Raw genomic sequence first — 23671 nt, 5'->3', positions numbered from 1 at the left:
AATATATATAGAAACAATAAGTGATGTCTCCATTTCATTTGATATTTTTGTCTTCACACTTTCCCTTCACTTTAATCTCAAAGAAGCAACTCTGAGCTTTAGTTTTATTATGTTTGATCCCTATTTCAATAAATTAAGCTCTTCTTCTTCCCCCTTTGTGCTTAATTTGCAGTTTTTATAACTTACTGGGATAAATGCTCCACTCATCGACTTTTAGCCATCTTTTCTACTAAATTAAAGATATAAAGTCCCCTCTAAGCACAGCTTTACCTACACCTCATGAATTGATACTTTATTTTTTAAATGAAATACTTTCTAATTTTCATTGTGGATTCTTTCTTAACCCAAGGTTACTTTGGAGTATGTTTTGTAGTTTCTAAATATATGAGATTTTCTAAACCCCGTTGTTGTTTTTTTTTTTTGTATCTCATTTTAATTATGGTCAGAGAATATACTCTGGTTACAATTCTTTAAATCTTGTTTAGATTTGCTTCCTGGTATGGAAAATGGACAGTTTTTGTAAATGTCCCACATGTCCATGAAAAACTGTATTATCCATTTGTTGAGTACGATAACCTACACATGGTTATTACGTCAATTGTACTTTCTACATCCCTACTAACTTTTGATTACTGAGTGTGTGATCTTCCTCTATGATTGTAGATTTCTCTATTTCTCCTTGTAGTCCTCTGATAAACTTAGAAGCAATATATTGAATTCTATAAATTTAGAATTGCAAAATCTTCCTAATGACTTAGTTCTTTTATCATTATCAACTACTAGTAAGTCTTAACTAGTAGTAAGTCTCTTTACTACTAGTAAGTCTTTTGCCTAAAATTCTGTTTGATATTAATATAATATAGCAGCTTTCTTTTGGTTAGTGTTTATATATTTTTTATATAAATTTTTCTGTATTATTACATTTTGTCTCTCTTGTATAAACAAGCATACCTCAGAGATATTGTGGGTTCAGTTCCAGACCTCCACAATAAAGCGATTATCACAATAAAGTGAATCACACAAATTTTTTTGATTTCCCAGTGCATATAAAAGTTATGTTTACACTATACTGTAGACTATTAAGTGTGCACTAGCATTATGTCTAAAAAAATGTACATACCTTAATTTAAAAATAACACTGTTGGGAAAATGGTGCCAAAAGACTTGCTTGACACAGGGTTACCACAAACCTTCAATTTATAAAAATCACAATAAAGCAAAGCACAGTAAAGCAAAGCACAAGGTATGCCTGTCAATTGGATTGTGTTGTTAACTGACAATGTTTGTCTTTTATTGGAAGAATTAGCTTATTTACATTTAATGGAATTTCTGATCCATTTGGATTTTTTTAACATCTTTATTAGAGTATAATCACTTTACAATGTTGTTAGTTTCTGCTGTATAACAAAGTGAATCAGCTACATGTATACATATATCCCCATATCCCCTCCCTCTTGCATCTCCCTCCCACCCTCCCTTTCCCACCCCTCTAGGTGGTCACAAAGCATCGAGCTGATCCCCCTGTGCTATGCAGCTGCTTCCCACTATCTATTTTACATTTGGTAGTGTATATACATCAATGTTACTCTCTCACTTTGTCCCAGCTTACCCTTCCCCCTCCCCATGTCCTCAAGTCCATTCTCTACATCTGCGTCTTTATTCCTGTCCTGCCCCTAGGTTCATCAGAACCTTTTTTTTTTTTTAGATTCCATATATATGTGTTAGCATACGGTATTTGTTTTTCTGACTTTCTTCACTCTGTATGACAGACTCTAGGTCCATTCACCTCACTACAAATAACTCAATTTCATTTTTTATGGCTGAGTAATATTCCATTGTATATACGTGCTACATCTTCTTTAACCATTTGTCTGTCAATGAACACTTAGGTTGCTTCCATGTCCTGGCTATTGTAAACAGGGCTGCAATGAACATCGTGGTACATGACTCCTTTTGAATTATGGTTTTCCCAGGGTATATGCCCCGTAGAGGGATTGCTGGGTCATATGGTAGTTCTATTTTTAGTTTTTTAAGGAACATCCATACTGCTCTCCATAGTAGCTGTATCAATTTACATTCCCACCAACAGTGCAAGAGGGTTCCCTTTTCTCCACCCCTCTCCAGCATTTGTTTGCAGATTTTCTGATGATGCCCATTCTAACTGGTGTGAGGTGATACCTCATTGTAGTTTTGATTTGCATTTCTCTAATGATTAGTGATGTTGAGCAGCTTTTCACGTGTCTCTTGGCCATCTGTATGTCTTCTTTGTAGAAATGTCTATTTACGTCTTCTGCCCATTTTGGGATTGGGTTGTTTGTTTTTTTAATATTGAGCTGCATGAGCTGCTTATATATTTTGGAGATTAATCCTTTGTCCACTGATTCATTTGCAAATATTTTCTCCCATTCTGAGGGTTGTCTTTTCGTCTTTTTTATGGTTTCCTTTGCTGTGCAAAAGCTTTTAAGTTTCATTAGGTCCCATCTGTTTATTTTTGTTTTTATTTCCATTTCTCTAGGAGGTGGGTCAGAAAGGATCTTGCTATGATTTATGTCATAGAGTGTTCTGCCTATGTTTTCCTCTAAGAGTTTTATAGTGTCTGGCCTTACATTTAGCTCTTTAATCCATTTTGAGTTTATTTTTGTGTATGGTGTTAGGGAGTGTTCCAATTTCATTCTTTTACATGTAGCTGTCCAATTTTCCCAGCACCACTTATTGAAGAGGCTGTCTTTTCCCCACTGTATATTCTTCCCTCTTTTATCAAAGATAAGGTGACCATATGTGTGTGGGTTTATCTCTGGGTGATCCATTTGGATTTAAATTTACCACCTCACCGTTTTTCCTATATACCATTTTTTCTGTTCTTTTCTCTTTCTTGCTTTCTTTTGGGTTGAGTACATTTTTTTGCTGTTGTTATTCTTTTTATTCCCATTAGTATATAGTGATAGACTACTTTTCAAATCTTTTAGTGTCTATACTCTAAATATTATAACATGCAACTTTGAATATTCAAGTCCAATATAAAACAGCAGCTTTAACCTTTTCTCTGACATAAGGACCTTAAAATACTTTTCTTTATCCCTCACTCAACTTAACTGCCATTGTTTTCATGTAGTTTAGTCCTTTGGTTTTTTTTAACCCTCAAGACATTATTTTCATTTCAAAATCACTATTCATTTAACCCATATATTTACCCTTTCAGTTGTTCATCATTCCTTCCTGCGTCTCCAAGCTTCCATCTGGTTATCCTTTTCCTTCTGCTTAGAGACAACCTTGGGCTTCCCTGGGGGCGCAGTGGTTGAGAATCTGCCTGCTAATGCAGGGGACACGGGTTCGAGCCCTGGTCTGGGAAGATCCCACATGCCACGGAGCAACTAGGCCCGTGAGTCACAACTACTGAGCCTGCGCGTCTGGAGCCTGTGCTCCGCAACAAGAGAGGCCGCGATAGTGAGAGGCCCGCGCACAGCGATGAAGAGTGGCCCCCGCTTGCCGCAATTAGAGAAAGCCCTCACACAGAAACGAAGACCCAACATAGCAATCAATTAATCAATCAATCAATAAATCTTTAAAAAAAAAAAGACAACCTTTTTGTGTAGTTTGTTAGGGAAAAAATTATTTTTGTGTGTGAAATTTTCTTAATTTTACCAATTGCACCCTTACTGTTAAGGGCATTTTTGGTTTGTATAGAACTCTAGGTTGGTACTTATTTTTTCCATCACTTTGAAGATGCCAGCCCATTGTCTTCTGATCCCCAAATTTTTAAATTGAGGTAAAACTGGCATATAAGTTTCAGGAGCACACCATCATGATTCCCACTGTCTTTATTTAGTCAGTTGTCATGTTTTTGGTCCTTTGAAATATGCCTTCTTTCACTGCTCTAGATTTTTTTTCTTTTTTTAGCTTTCAATGGTATTGATAATATTTGCACAGGTATGATTTTCTCTGAATATATTTTGCTTGGGGTTTGTGGGACTTCTGAAACCTGTAGCTTGATTTCCATAAACTTTATAAATTTCTTAAGCATTAACTCTAAGTGTTCTCTATTTCCTCTCTTTTGGGGACTACAGTTACATTAATGTTAGCCCTTCTTGGTGTTATATTGTTTTCTGGTTCTTTTCCATGCTTTTGCCTCTCTATACATTAATCTGAATTTTTTTCTTCTGACCAAATTTAATTCACTGTATCCTCAGCTGTGTTTCATCTGGAGTTAAACTCATTCACTGATTTTTTATTTTTAGCTATTATAGTCTTTTAGTTTTTTTAAATTCCCAATTCCCTATTGATATTTTCAAACTTTTTTCGTTTTCCTCTTGTGCATATTACACAGTTGTCCATGAGTGTCTGAGCATTTCTTGTAGTGCCTGCTAACCCCAGAACTGAGGAGATGTACCCACCCAGTCACAAGCAGTGGTGGACTAGGGCAGGGGCCAATACATGTAAGATATACAGAATGCAGGAGCAAAGAACATGTACTCTCTGAAAGCAGATTCACTCCTAAGAGGAACACAAAGATGATTTGAATATGCCCATTTTTTCCCCTTCCCATTTGCTTCTGCCAGCCTCCCACAGCATCATTCTTTTTTGAATTCTCAGTTGGAGATTATCACGCAGGTAACTTGAGTGTCTGCTTAGCCTCGCACAAGAGCAGACCTATGGCTACAAATTCTCAGGGAAAACTTTTTACCCCTCTACTAGAATCTAGGCGAACTCAACCAAGTTTTCTTATAGTCTCCCTTTGCTATTGGGCAGATTTTTCTAATTTACTCTTTCACTGAAGAAGATATTTGAGGTGCCATGTATGCAGAGGTTTCAGGGCTTTAAGTACCATGCTATTGAACACATGATGAGAAATCACTAAAAGATATTAAGCAAGGGAACACAGATGATCAGATATGTTGATTCATTTGTAATAACAATAAATACTTACTGGAGTTACAAAGGTAAATCACTTAGCCATACCCCCAAGCAGCTTATATTCCACTAAAGCAATGGTTCTCAACCAAGGGCAGCTTTGTCTCCCAGGGAATATTTTCTGGTTGTCACAACTGGAAGGATTCTACTGACATCACATGGGTAGAGGCCAGCATGTTGCTAAAGGGAGCCCATGACAGCTCTCTACAACAAAGAATTATTCTACCCAAAATATAGCAGTAAAGTAAGGGAAGCAAATAAGTACAATAAAACATATAATATTAGTCTGTACAATGTATAGAGGGGCATGAAAGTGGGCAGGGGAATTCATGAAACACTTCAATGGGCATCCAAAGCTTAAGCTGAGTGGAAATACAAATGAATATAGGAGGTAGGGGTATTACTATGAGCCATGCATGAGGTATATTCCCCACATCTGGAGAACAACTATGACTAAAATTTAGTGGCAGACCAGGTAGGTGAAGAATAAGGAGGCAAGATGAGGCTGAAAAGGCAGGCAAGAGGCAGATTGCAAAAGGCCTTACATACTATACATGAAGAGTTTGGACTTCACCCTGTAGGTAAGCGGATAGGAGGAGGTTGATATTAAAGGGTAACAAAGAGAAAACAAGAAATTTATTCAAGAAAGATCATTCAGGAAGAATTACGGGAAAAGGCTTAAGGGCAAAATAAGGCACAGGCCAATTAGTAAACCTACTGGAATACTTAAGGCCAGAGAAGACTAGAGCCAGAATTAGAGCACCAATTAGAAGGATGGACTGATAATAGTAAAGTACTATACCCAGTCTTTAGTGACGGAATATGAAGAGAAAATAAGGTTGAATCCCAGCTTTCCAGCACTACTCAAAGAGATAGAGTACAGGAGAACATTTACAAGAAAGATAATGAAAGATAACACCATCCATTTAGATCTCTTGCAGTAACAGAGCTATGCAAGTATATAGAAGCGGTTATTATCAGAGGATATAGCAGCAAAATCTGAATTGTGCCTTGAACTCTCATTATCATCCTTCAACCAATAATGACAAAAGACTCTTAGAATATTTTTCTACTATATCCATATCATATTTTTATATATGTATTTATCTTACTTCCAGATATTTTCCTATTACATTATTTTAACTAAAAACACAATGTCTTCATTTTATTATTTAAGTATTTGTTTAATGTTTTAAAATTCAAGATACTTTAGATTTTTTTAAAGACAAAAGAATAATAAAAATAATTTTACCTTTCAAATGTGACTTTTTAACAGCAAAGTGGAAAAGTGGGAAACAGTCTTCCTTATGGTTTTTTTTTGGGGGGGTGGGGGGCCAGGGGGAACAATCTCCCTTAAAAAAGAACAGCACTTCCAACAAAACTAAAGGAAGAACTTACATGTACACCTAATTCAGAAAGGAGACAACTGGGACTTCCCTGGTGGTGCAGTGGTTAAGCATCTGCCTGCCAATGCAGGGGACATGGGTTCGAGCCCTGGGCCAGGAAGATCCCACATGCCGCGGAGCAACTAAGCCCATGCGCCACAACTACTGAGCCTGCGCTCAGGAGCCCACGAGCCACAACTACTGAGCCTACGTGCCACAACTACTGAAGCCCATGCACCTAGAGCCCATGCTCCGCAACGAGAAGCCACCGCAATGAGAAGCCTGCGCACCACGACGAAGAGTAGCCCCCGCTTGCCGCAACTAGAGAAAGCCCGTGTGCAGCAACAAAGACCCAACACAGCCAAAAATAAATAAATAAAATAAAATAAATTAAAAAAAAAAAAAAGAAAGGAGATAACTAAAGACATGCATAAATACCTTATTTTAATCCAGAAAAAAAAAATGAAATACTTACTGGATCTTCTTAATAATAATAGATTATCGTTGAAAATAAGGTTTTTAACTATTCAATATAATCTCTGAAATGGTATCTAGTTAAGATAATATTTGCTTTAAATATACCAGACAAATACTTCCAATCAGCAAAACAAAAACCAGCACAACAACTTGCATCTGAGAGTCTGACATTCTAATCCACTGGATTTACATTTTTTCCTAAGAAAAATAATATAAACAAATCTTTTGGGGTACTCTACATATTAGAAGTACTCAACTACCTATTTGTAATTGTTAACTTTCAACAGTATGATTCATCAGTAAACACCAATACAGTACTTTAGCAGTCACCTTATGTGAAATAACAAGTGGAAAACAAAATTTCTCAACAACAGTGGGTCATCAAATTGCTTCAGCAGTTACTATAAAAAAATTTATTAAAAAAACTTACACACACAAACATAATTAAACATTTTAAAATTAGACTGAAATCAGTTATGAAACTTCCTTTTCCCCTTTTACGAAAAGAAAGTTGCAAAAGTAAAAGGACAAACTTAATTCTAAATATTTCCTTGTTTTTTTAAATTGCTTGCTAGTAAATTATTTCTTTACTCGCCTCTTTAGGTTCTCAAGGTGTTCCACATTAACATCTTGTAATGCCAGTACCGTTGCCTTAGACAAGGAGGGATTGAATGAAATAGTCATTAGACAGCACAAATCTATTAGATCTCTCTGACATTTCTGCAAACCTTCCAGGAACTTTTGGTATTTACAAGGATCCTTTTTTAACTGTTTCATTTGTAGCACTGAAAACCCTATCAGACCAGTAAGTATTTCATCTACAAAGTCTACATCTAGATATGCAGTACCATCAGAAATTTTTGCTGTTATACTCCAAATGCCACCAGAACTTGAGAGATTTCCAGTTAAGGTTACAATAAATGCTTTGACTTTCACTGTTGTAACTTCCTTTGGTTTGCTGGCCATTAGAAGAGACAAATAGATAAAAGGTGGAGAATATAAATCCATGCTGATAGAAAGATTAGTGCTATTCTCTGATGATCTTGAAGAACAAGTCTGTAAGTGTTGCTCATTTTTATTAGAAATGTGTGAACAACTTCTTGGTACATAATTGACCAGCTCTCCGTTTAATATTTTATTATTTAAGGAATGTCCCTCTGAACTGCTGGTTTGTTTTATTTTATTATATGTCTCTGAGTTCTTATCTTTATTTGTAAAATTATGGGGTACGGGTACATTATGATTAACTGAAACAATACTACTGTTTTGGTCTCTAGCAGATGGACAACTAAAAGATTTGTCTTCATTAGTTATTTGCTCAGATAAATTTTTTTCACTCCAATTATTATTTCCATTTTTGCAAATCAAAGAAAAATTATTCAGAGTATTAGATCTACGTGAAAATCTCTCTATACTTTCATCTGTAGTTCTGTTCAAAGTCAGTGGCTGTAATTCTTTGGTCTCTGTTTGTTCTTTCTGGACAGCTTCTTCTAAAAGCAAGGCCTCCTCCAATGAAAAGTCATCTAATTCCTCATCAGTAAAAAGCATAGACTGGTTTCGTGGTTTCTCCTTTGGTCTTGGAGAAATAACAAGTCCTGGTTCAAAATCTGACTGTCTGATGGTATTTGAAGTATTTGAAGAACTACCTGTGCTGAAACAACTTCTTTCCAAAGAGGTATTATTATTTGCTGCAAGCTCATCGTTTTCATCAAGACTTGCCAAGAGTTCTTCATCAGAAGGTCCTAACGCAGGCTGTAGAACATCTGTAATTCTGGGGATGCTTTGGTTAGAATTATTTGGTATGACTGGAACTATAGGATCAGGTTCCCCAATTAATCTTGCAAGAACTTTTTCTTGGGCATATTCCTCTAAAAGAGCATCTACTTCTCCTCCCAACACCTTCACATTTTCTGGTTTCAATAAGAGAACACCAAGACGGAAAGAAATGTTTCCATAAATCAAAATTTTTGTACCTGGAGGAAGATCACTATGAAGAGCTGGAATAGACTGATATTCCATCCCCTGTATTTGTACAATTCCATCCGTTAGCTGTAGCATCAACATTCGTGAAGGCTTTGCTTCCCAAGGTTTTGGGGTTACTTGTGTTTCAGCTGTAATTAGGTCATTGGTTGTATTCTTTCCTCTCAACTTTTGTATCTGGGCATACGCAGGTTGACTTACATCAACCAATGAATTAATCTGCAGAGCAAAAAATCCATTCAGTTCTCCTTTTGGAACTTCTAAAATGCCATCAGGTAAAAGACGATGCTCCAAATCTCTCAGATCAGTAAGGAGCCATTGCTCAAACACTTGTTTATTCATTTGTGCCTGACTCAAATTAACATTATCATTTTCTTCTTGGATCCAGTTAATACAAGCTTCCAGCCACATTAAAGGCACTTTAACATGCCATGTAGCTGAAAGCCAGGTTTCAACTCTTAATGCAATACTAGCTATACTCATTTCTTTTATATAAAAGAAATATTAGGCATCTATTACCTGAAAACAAACAAAAAAAAATTATGGTAATTCAGTACCTAAATACAGTTTCTATAATTCTCTACAATGCACAAACAGGAGTAATCAAACTTTTAGATTTTTCTCTCTTCAGCACCTTTATAATTCTTTGACTTTCTACATGGCAAAACTTCAAATGCCACAAGTAATCAGATGGTAAAATAAGAAAAGCAAAAGGTTTGAGACAAGATATACCTAGGTTTGAAGACTAGCTCTTCAAATTATAAGTTCTGTGACCTAGTATAAATTTCTTAACTTCTCTAGCCTAATTTTTTCATCTATAAAATGTCAGTACCACCTCCTATCTAACACAGTTGTTGTGAGGATTACATGATTAACATTTGTAAAGCATAATGTCAGACCTACAAAATACATGTAGTAATTAGTAGTTATTATGTCAATATAATAATCAGATTCTAATAATTTAAAATTTAGCTAAGAAACAATATTTACTAAGGTTCTTTCTATATCTATAATTCATACTCTATTAAAACTTATACCATTGTATTCCATAAAATTATAACAAGTAACAATAGATTCTGAGCTGATGTAAAGCATCTTATTTGTTTGGGTAAATAATTCTCAACAGTCCTATCAGGTAAATATACTTGATTTTCTCAGTATGATAAAAAAACGTGGCCAAACACTAAAGACTAACATTTTTTCACTAAAGTATTTTTTTCCTTCTACAGATGAAGATATCTAAGAGTTCGAATTTATAAAAGTTTTAACATGCCCATAAGAAAACTTACCATTTGGAACAGGAGCACAGGATTTGAGGACGGGATTTGGAACTGGTTGTTCAGTGGAGTACTTGTAACCTCTATTGCTCAGAAATGGCCCTGAGAGCTAAGACAAGAAGCAGTAAGGGTTATAAGAGGAAGCTGCAGAAAGAATCACTGGCCTATTTTCATAAGTGCAAAGTTTGATGGTATGGTTTGAAGTTTCCTATTATCAGTCAGGGTAGAGTAGAGGTAGTACAGAATAAAAACATGAGGTTTGGAATGAAATAAACAAAAGCAAGTTACCACGAGAAACTCACTCTACCTTAGCTTGTTTCCTTCCCTATATACTTACTTCATAGGGCTACTGTGAAAATTAAAGGATAGGAGAAGATGGCGGGCAGAGCACCAGCATAGGCACAAATCAGCTGACCCGAGGTGGCAATCCAATCATTTAGGCTGCTCACTTAGGCCCCAGCAATGGTTGCAGGCCAGAAGCAGGCCACCCAAAAGGTGTCCGAGGTCCGCAAGCAACCTGAGGCTGAAGCAGACCAAAGCAGCTGAAAGTGAAATTGAACAGTACCAACTGCAGAGGGAGAAAAGGTTCAAAGCCAGAGAAGCTGGAGCTCTGGGATTCCACGGCAGGGGCATCACTGGGGTGGAAAAAGAGACCCAGGTGATGACCATTCTCCAGATCTACCTCTGGCAAAACAGGGATGAAGTGCTAGATAACCTCTTGGCCTTTGTCTGCTACATCTAGCCAGAGATCCATGAAAACTACTGCATAAATGCATAGGGGAAGAAGCTCTGTTCCACGGACTGGCATTTTAGATGACTTCATGGAAAATGAAATTTTAACAAAGCTCAAGTTACATTCTTGTGAAAAGGCATTAAATTATCTCTGTATATTATATAGTAGGTTCTCTCACTTTTTGGAAAATAGCAAATCTAGCTTCCTTGTAAAAACTTAAAGCTAATCCAAATATTTCATTTTTTTAACCTTGCATTTCTTAGAAAATTTAATAGGCATATATTGTCTGGTTTCCCACATCTTTTAGCTAAAGCAACATATACGTATATATCAATACTGACTTCTTCTTTTGTAGATGTAGTTTTTTTTTTTTTAATTTTTAAGAAAAAAAGGGATTAATTTTTTCCCCCTAAAGCTTTGTGAAGGTCAGGGGATTTATCTATGAAAAAATAGTAAATAGTTATTTGTAACCTGTACTAAGCAGCATTCAGCCTTAAAACAGTCTTTTCTGGCTAAAGGTTAGAACAATGAATACTAGTATAATTGTTTGGGCTGCTTTTAATATCTTTTAATAAAAATTACTAGAAGACAGAAATCAAGAATTTGTTACATGTTGTTATTTGGTGTACCGATAATCATTTAAAAGTAAAACCCGCTTACCGTGTAAAAAAAAAAAAAGAAAGAAAAAAACAAAGGAGAGCCAGTATATAATCTAGCGGTTCAGCGTGCAAATGTGATGCCAAATTATCTTTCACTTACAAACTCTGTGACCCTAAACAAGTGGTCACATTATTAATTTAAGAAATAGTTAAAATTTAAAGGAAGAGTTACAGTTATTGTGAGGAATACAAGAATAACATTTTAAAGGAGGAATTAAGAAGGTCATAACTACCAAACTGATGAATCTTTACACTGAAGAAAATAATTTAGAGTACAGATATATAATTTTTAAATTACATGTGAAAAACAATGTAAAAATCCAAAGGTAGGAGAGGTCCCTGCCCATAGTGATAAAAATAAACCATGCAGAGTCAAATCGGCATGTCTCTTTAACAAAGAAACCAACAATCTCTACATTAGCCCTCTGATTTATCAAATGGAAATATTTTCTACCTTCTGGCTAAAAAAAAGCAAAACAGTGTGCTAACTTTTGTGTACAAAAGAAAGGAAAATAAGCACATTCTTCTTTATACATAAAGGACTTCTAGAAGGATATACAAGAAACTAGATAAAACTTTAAATACATAGCTACACTCAATAACAAAGAGTAAAATCTTGTGGGCCAGGGCTTCCCTGGTGGCACAGTGGTTAAGACTCTGCCTGCCAATGCAGGAGACACGGGTTTGAGCCCTAGTCCGGGAAGATCCCACATGCCACGGAGCAACTAACCCCGTGGGCCACAACTGCTGAGCCTGTGCTCTAGAGCCTGCGAGCCACAACTACTGAGCCCGTGTGCCACAACTACTGAAGCCCACGTGCCTAGAGCCCGTGCTCCACAACAAGAGAAGCCACCAGAATGAGAAGCCTGTGCACCTCAGTGAAGAGTAGCCCCCGCTCGCTGCAACTAGAGAAAAGCCCGCACACAGCAACGAAGAACCAACGCAGCCAAAAATAAAAAATAATTAATTAATTTAAAAAAAAAAAAAGTCTTGTGGGCCAGGAACAGAGGAGAAACCTAGAGTTTTAGTGCTGATATAAAGCCACCAGGAAAAGGGGACTTCAGGCTAAAGCTCCAAGGCTTTAAGTTTAAGGGTCCAGTGTGCCAATTATAGGTCAGAAGACCAGAACAGACTACTTGCTAGAACTGGGCCAAAAAAATCTTCCACTCAATACCTACCTATGGCCTATGGAGGGAACAGGGATAACCTAAGAATGGAAATGGGGCCTACATAACTTGCATAGTACATATAGCATGGTCCAGAACTAGGCTATTCACATAAAAACCCAAGTCTCTAATGACACAGCTGATTTAGAGCTATGCCAGCCAGAGGGTCAGGTTGAAGCAACTCCAAAAACACACAAAAGGGAAAAACACACATGGGAAAAACCTCTATCCAACATAAGCTCTCAAACCAAAATTATAACATATTTAAGGAAAATCACCACCATAAGCCACATCAGCAGACACAACAAACAGGAGAATTTATACCTGGAGAAATCTGTTTTTAAATGAAGAATCTTAAATATTTTTAAAATGTCTCTGAGCATACTAAATACACTTTAAAAGTAGGACTAATCCTTAAAGAATAGAAGATAATTAAACAGTAACAGACACTTATGAAAAGTATCAATTGGACATCTTGGAAATGGGAAACAGCCTCAGAAATTTAAAACTCAGTAGATGGGATAAACAAAAGGCTAAAAACAAATGAAGAAAGAACTTACACTTTGGAAATTACATAGAACAGAGTATGAAGATTTAAGAAATTAAGCAAAGAAGGGGAAAAAAAGGTAAGTAGGGAAAATAGGCTCCTACACTGAAGTAATCACAGTTTCAGAAGAAAATAGAAGAGGCGAAGGAAACAGTTTTGTTTTTTTTTAAGATAATGGTTGAAGGTGGTCAAAAGGAACAAATTTCCAATTATAAGATAAATAAGTAATAGGGATGTAAGGCACAACATGATGACTGTAGTTAACACTGCTGTACGATATATACGAAAGTTGTTAAGAGAGTAGATCCTAACAGTTCTCATCACAAGGAGAATTTTTTTTTTCTTTTTCTTCTTTTTTTTTTTTTTTGGCTGCGTTGGGTCTTTGTTGCTGCCTGCAGGCCTTCTCTAGTTGCAGTGAGCGGGGGCTACTCTTCCTTGCAGTGCGCGGGCTTCTCATCGCCGGTGGCTTCTCTTGTTTCGGAGCACAGGCTCTGGGTGTGTGGGTTTCAGTAGTTGTGGCATGTGGGCTCAGTAGTTGTGGCTCGCAGGCTCTAGAGCGCAGGCTCAGTAGTTGTGGCACACGGGCTTAGTTTCTCCGTGGCATGTGGGATCTCCCCGGACCAGGGCTCGAACCCATGTCCCCTGCATTGGCAGGTGGATTCTTAACCACTGCACCACCGGGGAAGCCCAATTATCTTTTTATCTATATGAGATGATGGATGTTAGCTTAATCTGTTGTGGTAATCATTTCACAGTATATGTAAATGCTATACACCTTAAACTTATATGGTGATATATGCCAATTATTTCTCAATAAAACTAGAAAAAAATATATAAATAAAAGTGAAATTTTTTTCATAATAAAAAAATAAAGAATAATGGTTGAAATTTTTCTAAAATTCAAAAAGATATGATTCTGTAGGGTGTAAAAGCTCAATATTGCTAAGCAACACGTGTAAAAATCCACCTCTAAACATAGCATGGTAAACTGTAAAACATCAAGGACAAAGAAAAAAAAAATCTTTTTTATTTTAAATCTTAAGATTCAACAAGCTGGATCTAAAATTTGAGGTAACAAAAATGTAGAAAATACAAAAAGAATTCAGAGGGAAGTTAAGGTATTATGTTTTGTCAAGGAGGATAATAGAGATTCTGATTATGTTTACTATTTTATAAGAAAAATATAAAAATTATGTGTTTAAGGGTAAAAATGAAAGATTGAAAAAACATTCTTATAATCCCCGCGAAACTCAGATAATAGATTTTTAAAAAGCCATACAATTCTAAGAACAAAGAAAATGGGAGAAGAAACAATGGCAACAAATTTTGGAAACTGGAAAGCAAACAGATTAGTACATGATTTAGCAGACACTAGAAAGTTGAATTCTAAGGTGGTATTAAGAATGGCTGATATAAAAACCCGGAACCCACAAAAGGCAATACTAAGTATGCCTGGAAGTAAAGGGTACTCTAAAAACAAGATTGATTAGACGATTCTTTAAGACATTTAAGACTGTGGCATCCCTATCCCACATCAGGAAGATACATAATGTACACTTCAAAACTGTTAAGAGTTAGGTAAATTTATGTTATATGTTTTTTACCATAATTTTTTAGAAAGAGAGAAACATCAAGAGGGAAGTAGAGGAGGAAAAAAAGGAAAAAATAAAATTACCTCTATTTGCAGATGACATGAATGTTTATGAAAAAATGCCAAAGAATGTACAAAGAAGCTATATCACCTGATAAATGAGTTAGCGAGATGCGTCTTTTTTGTGCTCTATTTAGTGCCACATTTTCACACTTTTGTGCTTTTTGTTGATGATTTCACTATTTAAAACGGCCCCGTAGCATACTGCTGAAGCGCTGTCTAGTGTTCCAAACCATAAGAAAACTGTGTGTGATGTGTCATATGTAAAATCTGTGTGTTAGACTAAGCTTCATTCAGGCATTAGTTATAGTGCCACTGGTCATAACTTCAGTTAATGAATCAACAACATATAGTGAATAAAGTGTCTTTAAACAGAAACACAAATAAAACAAGGTTATGTACTCATCAGTGGTGAAATGTCATGACCAGAGGCTCACAGGAACCTAACCTTGTCTTTTCTCTAGGAACAATAGTTCAGTATTCCCTAACTCAGTGTTCACAGGGACTTTATACAGAACATAACTACCAGGAATAATGAGACTTGACTGTACGAGCAATGAACAAAGAGTACAATTTACAGTAGCCCTCAAAACTTAAATCTAACAAAATATGTGCAGGATGTATATGCTGAAAACTACAAACTACTGGTGAAAGAAATCAAAGACAACCTAAACAAATGAACAGACATGCTGTGTTGAAGACTCTATGATCAAGTTTCAGTTCTCCCCAAACATATATATAGGTTCAATGTAATTCCATTCAAAATCCCAGCATTCTTTTTTTTTTTTTTAAAGAATGGCAAGCTGATTCTAAGATTTACATGGAAAGGCAAAGAAACTAGAATAGCCAAGGTAATTTCAAAAAAAAAAAAGTTGGGGCTTCCCTGGTGGCGCAGTGGTTGAGAATCTGCCTGTTAATGCAGGGGACACGGGTTCGAGCCCTGGTCTGGGAAGATCCCACATGCCGCGGAGCAACTAGGCCCGTGAGCCACAGCTGCTGAGCCTGCGCGTCTGGAGCCCGTGCTCCGCAACAGGAGAGGCCGCGATGGTGAGAGGCCCGCGCACCGCGATGAAGAGTGGCCCCCACTTGCCGCAACTGGAGAAAGCCCTCACACAGAAACGAAGACCCAACACAGCCAAAAAATAATAAATAAATAAAAATTAAAAAAAAAAAAAAAGTTGGAGACTCACACTGAGTTCAAGACTTAGTATAAACTACAGTAATCAAGACAGTGAAGTATTGGCAAAAGAATTTTACATATCGGTCAATGGGAAGACAGCCTAGAAAATAGACCCATTCATATATAGTCAATTGATTTTCTACAAAGTTGCAAAGGCAATTCAAAGGAAACAGGATAGTCTTTTGAACAAATGATGCTACAACAATTGGACATCCATATGCAAAACTATGAACCTCCATCAATACCTCACATCATATATAAAAATTAAATGGACCACAGACCTAAATGTGAAAACTAAAACTATAAAACATCTACAAGAAAAGTTAGGAGAAAAAAAAACCAAGCTCATAGATAAGAGAGAACAGACTGGTAGCTGCAAGAGGTAAGGGGTGGGGGTGGGCAAAATGGGTGCGGGGGCGGGTCACAAGGTACAAACTTCCAGTTATAAAATCAGTAAGTCATGGAAATGTAATGTACAGCATGGTCACTGTAGTTAAAATACTATATTGCATATCTAAAAGTTGCTAAGAGAGTAGATCTTAAAAGTTCTCATCACAAGAAAGAAAAATTTTTTGTTACTAAGTGTGGTGATGGATGTTAAGTGGATTTACTGTGGTGATCATTTTGCAATGTATACAAATATCAAATTATTATGTTGTATACCTGAAACTAAAAGGTTATATGTCAATTATACCTCAATTTTTTTTTAAAGGGGAAGAAAAGTTAGGAGAAAAATCTTTGTGATCTTGGTTTCTTAACAGTGTTCTTAGATACAACACCAGAAGCATAATCCATAAAAGAAAGAAATTAATAAACTGAGCTTCACCAAAATTTTAAAATTCTGCTTTATGAAAGACACTGTTAAGAGTATAAAGACAAGCCAAACACACACAAAGACAAGCCACAGACTGGGAGAAACACATAATTGACAGAAGACTTATATCCAGACTATATAAAGAATTCTAAAATTCAATAGGAAAACAAACTAATTTTAAAAGGAACAAAAGATTTGAATAGACATTTCACCAAAAGATATGCAGATAACAAGTAAGACATTAGGGAAATGCAAAATTGGAATCACAGTGTGATATTACACATCTATTAGCATAGCTAAAATAAAAAATAACTGACAATACCCACTACTGGAATTCTCATACATTGCTGGTGGGAAAGCAAAATGACACAGCCACTTTAAAAAACAGTTTAGCAGTTTCTTAGGAAGAAAAACAGTTTAGCATTTTCTTACAAAGTTAAACTCACCATACAACCCAGCATTACTAGGTATTTACTCAAGAAAAATGAAAACGTATACTCATTAAAAATCTCTATGTGAACATTTATAGCAGCTTTTTTCATAATCACCAAAAAACTAGAAACAACCCACATGTCCTTCAACTGGTGAATGGATTAACAAATTGTTGTACATCATTACAATGGAATACTATTCAGTAATAAAAAGGAATAAACTAATAAATGCAATAACATGGATGAATATTGCTACAGATGATATCACTCAGAAAATTCATATGTTGAAATCCTAATGCCCAATGTGATGGTATTAGGAGGTGGGGCCTTTGTGAAGTGCTTACATTATGAGAATGAAGCCCTCATGGGACTTCCCTGGCAGTCCAGTGGTTAAGACTCTGTGCTTCCACTGCAGGGAGCACGGGTTCGATCCCTGGTTGGGGAACTAAGATCCCACATGCCGTGCAGCATGGCCAAAATAAATCAATAAATCAATAAATAAAAATAAAGTCAGAATTCTGAAAAGATATTAATTTAAAAAAAAACTTACAACCCAATAACAAAAAAATAAATAAACAGTAGAGACGTCTCCACACAGCTACTTACCCCTTCTGCCATGGGAGATCACTGTAAAAAGACTGTCATCTAAGAACCAAGAAGCATGTCCTCATCAGACACCCACTAAATCTGCCATCACCTTGACCTTGGACTTCCCAGTCTCCAAAGAAATAAATCTCTGTTGTTTATCAACCACCCAGTTTATGCTATTTTGTCACAATAGCCCAAATAGACTAAGACAAATGTTAAATGCATCAAGCTAAGTAAAAGAAGCCAGACAAACACTGTATAAGTCCATTTAGATGGCATTATGGAAAAGGCAACACTATAGAAACAGGTGGCAGCGATGATGTGACCAATGTTTGTCAAAACTCATAGAACTATATACAAAAAAGAACATGAATTTTACTGAATGTAAATTATATCCTCAATAAAAATACTGAAGACAAACACCAAAAGGATAGATATTTAATAACTAATTTTCAAACTTGCTGAGGAAAACACAGAATAAAGAAAACAATCCAAAATAAGGCACAAAAGGAACTGGCAAGCACTATAAATAGAAAGAATAAACAAGGTGGTAGAAATAAGTCTAAATATATCAGCAATCATAATGAACATAGATTAACTCACCTGTTAAAAGATACTCTCAAATTGAAAAAACCAAGTTCAGCTGCATGCTTAAAAGATGACCCTAAAACAAAATAACATCGAAGCATGAAATTAATTAAAATAAGGCATGTTAAAATCTCCAAGCATGATATTATGAGGCCACAGTTGAGTGATATCTTATCCTCAAGACAGAGATCTGTACTTGTATAACCTAAGATTCCCAAGTGCTACTTTATCGCATCTGTTGTCATTTTTTTAACCTCAAAAATTAAGCAAGATCCAAGGCTCTTAGGTGTGCTCATTCAATTATAAGTTACCTTATTTCCTCCACTAAAATTTAAACACCACAGCACTGGCAAATGGGCCTAGTCTAACTGGCAGAGGTGTTGTAGTAATGAGATGACAGTCATTAAGTAAACTGAAATCAAGACAGTGTACTTTCAGTAGAGTTATAATTATTTAAATGAATTATCAAGTATAAATGCCACAATTAATTAAGTTGTTTGCAGAATGTTTTATACTATAAATTACTCGGTGTATACAGTATATACCCCTAAATTATTATATGCAGCCATTTAACACAAGTGTTATTTTCTACCTGAACCTGTTAAATAGTAGGAGTTAATACTGTTAGTACTTCTAGGAGGAGGAAGGAACCAATAAAAAAGAAAGACTGATTGATTGTGAACTGAAAAGGTCAAGGCTGGATAGAAAATGAAAGAAAGGAATTTCAGTGGTGTTAATTCTATATCTCAGCAGTACAGCTGTTTAAACAGAGAACTGAAGAAAAAGGTTTAAAATAAAAATTAAAACCTCTTATTTGTAAGATTTTAAACTTTTTCAAAATACATACTTTTACATCTGTAATATTATCTAAACCTCAAAATAGTCATTTATGATAGAAAGGGTAGGAATTGTCATCTATTTGGGTGAGAATGAAACAGGCATGAAGATTAAGACATACAGATCATACATAGTAGCAGACGCAGAACGAAATTCTGCTAACCTCCATTTCTATATCATTTTCTAGACCCTGTTTGACTTAAAAGAGAAAGTAAAACCAGTCCCTCATTTACATATACCGACTTGCATACAAACTATAAAACTCATTCATAAATGGCCATTCTATAAGAGCACTACACTATTACAATGAACAGACTTTTCTCAGATCTCATTTAAACGACAAGCTCACCTAGTATATTCTAAATTATTTCCTTTACAGAGTCAAATCAAAGAAACACAACATCACCTACTGCATCTATCTTTGTAACAGCTTCAAAACAGTGTTATCATTAAGTACTTTTCCTTTTGCTATAACTCTACTAAAATGACATAAAAGTTTTTTTAATTTTTAAATATTACAAACTGACATTTTAAAGCTTATGTATTCATTTATTTTATTTTTTTAATTTTGTAGTTATTTCAAACACGCACTTCCTTGTTTGTGTTGTTGAATACGGCAAGTGACAAAACTCCTTTCAGATGATAGTTGGGACAAATTCTGAGAAACAGTGCTCAATGAACCACAGTGAAATTGTTCTATTAACACGTGGCAGTTCTAATTAATAATTTTCTCCAACTACTACCTTCTAGGATTTAAATTTCCACTTCCAGAGCTACATGATATACTACAATTTTATAATAATGTTATAACTAAGTGCACATTTGCTACATAGAATTCTTCATTTAACAGCAAAGTAAGTAAAGTGGAGGGCATATTGATCTGAAACATGGTTTACTCCCCACAACTGTATGTTAAAACAATTTTAATAAGAAGATGTTTCTACATATAATAGGATTTTTTTTTCCTACAGGTAAAAAAGAAAAGCTTATTAAATTTTTTAATTAAATGGAAAAAGTATTATCATGTGGGATTATAAAGTCTAGACTGGGTTTCAATAACCGAGCCCCTTAATAATTTAGTAAATTGTATTACTTGCATCTACTCCTTCAAGAGAATTCCTAAGGTTTTTGTTCCTCCCTTTCTTGAGAAACTGAGTAACCATAGTCACCGCAGGTAGAAGCAACTCAGAGGGGAGGTGTTAGCTAGAGCAGCACAACTTCTCATCTGTTCATACATAAAGAACAGCCCCTGATCCTCCAGAACATCACTGTCCAAGAAAAAAATATGAAAAAGTATATGTTGTTGAAATTGTACATTAAGAAATGTTCACACCATATGATTTCAAAACTTAATCTTAAGAAAATAATCAGAAATGAAGACAAAGATTTTATGTGCCAGAGTGTTTATCATTGTGCTTTTACAGTGTGGAAAAAAAACAGAAACAATCTAAATGTTCAACAACAGTAAAAAAAAAAAAAAAAAAAAAAAAAAAAATTAAATATATTACATTGGATCCATGAAATAGTCTTCTGAAAAAACATTTTTAAGTACTATTTAATGACATGAAAATATGTTCATATTTTATTCTGTTAGGAGAAAAGGCCAGATGTAAAACTACATACATCTTAATCTCCATTAATTTTATAATCATGAAAAAAATGTTTTTTAAAAATTGATTTACATCTTGCGCTTGCTAAACTTGGCTGACCACACTAATCTACATTCTAGATCTTGACTGCAGGAACTGAGCAGAAGAGAATAGAGTAAGAAAATTCTATCATTCGCCACTAAGACTTAGGCAAATTTGATTTATAAGTTAATTTTCAGTCAGCCTCACATATTTCAATTTTTTAAAAAATAGAAAAAGAGGCAGAAGTACTGATGCCATCCATTTGGACACTGTATGTGGCATTCAATCAATAGCTAAGACTTAAAAGCACTAACAAATACTCAAGTTATAACCAGTCCATGTTTCCACTGTCTTCATCTAAAAAATACAGGTGAGTCTGTGTTTTAACTCCTTGGGGATGACTTTAAGGTAACCCCAGAATTTTGAGAAGGCACTCTGAAAATTATGGGGAAAAAATTTATATTTAATGACTGAAATCAGAAAGAAGTAATTAGTGGAGCTGTTTGTGGATCCTCTATAACCTAATGTAAGGAAAAGACAGAGAATAGGTTTAGGAGTCTGAATCTCATTTCTGCTATGTGACCTTAGACGTGTTCCTTAACTTTATCTTAACCACAATTTACTCGCAGAACTGTGATAAGCATTAAAACTGCCAGCACAAGGTCTGGCACAAACTCAGAAAATGGTAGTTAAAAAATTTTAAGTAATCATCCAGCTCGCTAGTGTACAATCTCAATTATATTAGTTTATCAAAAGTAAATCCCACAGCTAAGTAATACTAGCTCTAAATTCATCAGTAGTCCAAATAATCATACAATTATTTACTCAAGACAGGAGCCACAATGTATCAACCAAGTTGGTAAGTCCTTGAATGAGCACAGATGTAACATAGTTTGGCTGAAAACAATAGAGAATGAAAGGATGGTGAAAAGAGAGACTTTCCTCAAGCTAGCAAGTCCCTGAATGACGATGGTGGAAAAAACAGACCTTCTTGTTATTTAAAGAGTAAACCTATAAAGCAAATTAAAAGAGGTAAGGAAGTAAACAAGTAGAAAAAGAAAAAAGCAAAAAAAAAAAAAAAAATCTGACAATGGCATCTAAAAAAGAGGAATAAGACCTTTCAGCAGTTAGGGTCCAGTCAGAAGACAGTGAAACTGGGAATAAGTTCTTAAGATAAAGCTGCTTACTTTGCATTCCTGCCCATCAATCATCACTGTTTATCAAGGCAGAAAATAATGGTTGCAACAGAAATACTAACTTGAAAGAAAACATCATTAGTACAGTACCCCTATATGTACCTATTTGTGTTAGTGAAGTGTCCCAGGTTTTAAATGACAGATTCAATTAAATGCTGCAAATCCTGACTGGCAGATTAAATCTCTATAATCCAAGTATCCCCAGCCCCTTCATACACTCAATTTTCTTGGCTGAACATTAAATAAAAATCCAAACTATGTATCGTAAAACCAAATGCAAGTTAAGTTTTACCTCCCAACAAGACTATAATATTCTTCATGGTGGGGCCATTAAAAAATTATATTACAACTCAAAGAGCCTTTTAAAAACTCCACAATCCCAAACACTATGCTCTAACAGTATTTGTTAACTATCCTCCCAGCCAGTAAATGTTGGTGCTTCATGAAGTTCTCAGTTCCTCCTAAAGAGTTCTCTTCCTGATTAAGCAAGTAAAAGATAAAAGATGATGGAAATCAGACATTTTTTAAAAATGCTGGTTACATCTAATTTGCAAAGTATTCAAGAGGAAAATCAAGTTACAGCGGAATGAATCAGCACAAATTCATCATTACAAAAAAAAAAGTGTATTCTAACGGTGGGTTTAGCGTCCCATGTAAATTATAACATTTTTATGCTTCAACACAAGTTTGGGGTTGTGGGTGAGAGTTGGAGGGCTAAGAGTCAGGATGTAGATACTGGGTACTACTTACTGGCAATTTCCCAGGTTTGTCACCGATTCAGAGTGACCTTAAGTGCCTTAACAAAAGAAACCATCAAAGCCTGACACAGGGGCCTTAGAAGTAACCGCACACAAAGCAAGTATAAACTGAACACGCTAGAACGGTAACATATCTGAGGGCGAGGGTTTTAGTCTGTTTTAATCACTGCCGAATACCTTGACACACGGTGGGCGCTTTAAAGAGGTGAACGAACGCAAAGCGGATGTCTACAACGCATTTTGCGATTTGCATTCATTGTAGGATATGAAAGCAATACTTCCAGAAATTTTTCACACGTAGCGGCAGCACCGACACTACAAAATACTCGTACCTCAGGTCCCATTAACAAAAAAGAAAGAAAGGAAAAACAAAAGGTTTCGTCAGAACGGAGAGCCCTGTAAAGACCCCGGGAGTACAGGCTCAGCGCCGGAAGCAAAGGGACTGAGCTCCCCCGGACTCCGAGGCTCGCCCGCCACAGCCCAGCGGGACGGCCAACATCTCCCGGAACCCCGAGCCCAGCGGACGGCGGGCCGCGACCCTCCGGCTGCGCCCCCGGCCCGGGCCACGCCTGACGGGCGCTGCGGCCCGTTACACACAGCTCGCCCCGCAGCCCGGGCGAGAGGGGAGCACGGGGGAAGAAAGGAGACGCGAATGCGGGCTGTGGAAACGGGGGCATTCGTCTGGGCCTAACACCGACCTGGGCGTCCCGCCTTCCCCTCGTGCAACACTGGTTCCTGGGCCTCGCGACTGTGAGAACAGGAACAGCCACGGCGCGCGCCCTAATCCTTTTTTGCTCCTTCCCGCCCGTTTTGCCGCGCACTCACGCCCCTCCTCCAAACCCTGAAGACTCCTCAGGGCCCAGAG

General features: G+C 36.2%; 1 protein-coding gene across 1 annotated transcript; it reads right to left on the bottom strand.

Moving 5' to 3' along the window:
* Positions 1-404: 404 nt before the first annotated feature.
* RMI1 (RecQ mediated genome instability 1) lies at positions 405-23670 on the bottom strand. Its single transcript, XM_082469709.1, has 4 exons — positions 23505-23670; positions 18400-18460; positions 10040-10136; positions 405-9269 (listed from the first exon to the last, which is right to left on the bottom strand). Exon 4 carries the CDS (start codon positions 9231-9233, stop codon positions 7350-7352), a length of 1884 nt encoding a protein of 627 aa, XP_082325835.1. The 5' UTR covers positions 9234-9269; positions 10040-10136; positions 18400-18460; positions 23505-23670; the 3' UTR covers positions 405-7349.
* Between the last annotated feature and the right edge of the window lies 1 nt (position 23671).

Source organism: Balaenoptera physalus (genome assembly GCF_965194825.1).
Source record: "Balaenoptera physalus genome assembly, chromosome: 7".
In the NCBI taxonomy this organism is placed as follows: Eukaryota; Metazoa; Chordata; class Mammalia; order Artiodactyla; family Balaenopteridae; genus Balaenoptera; species Balaenoptera physalus.
This window is presented reverse-complemented; position numbering and strand designations above follow the sequence as displayed.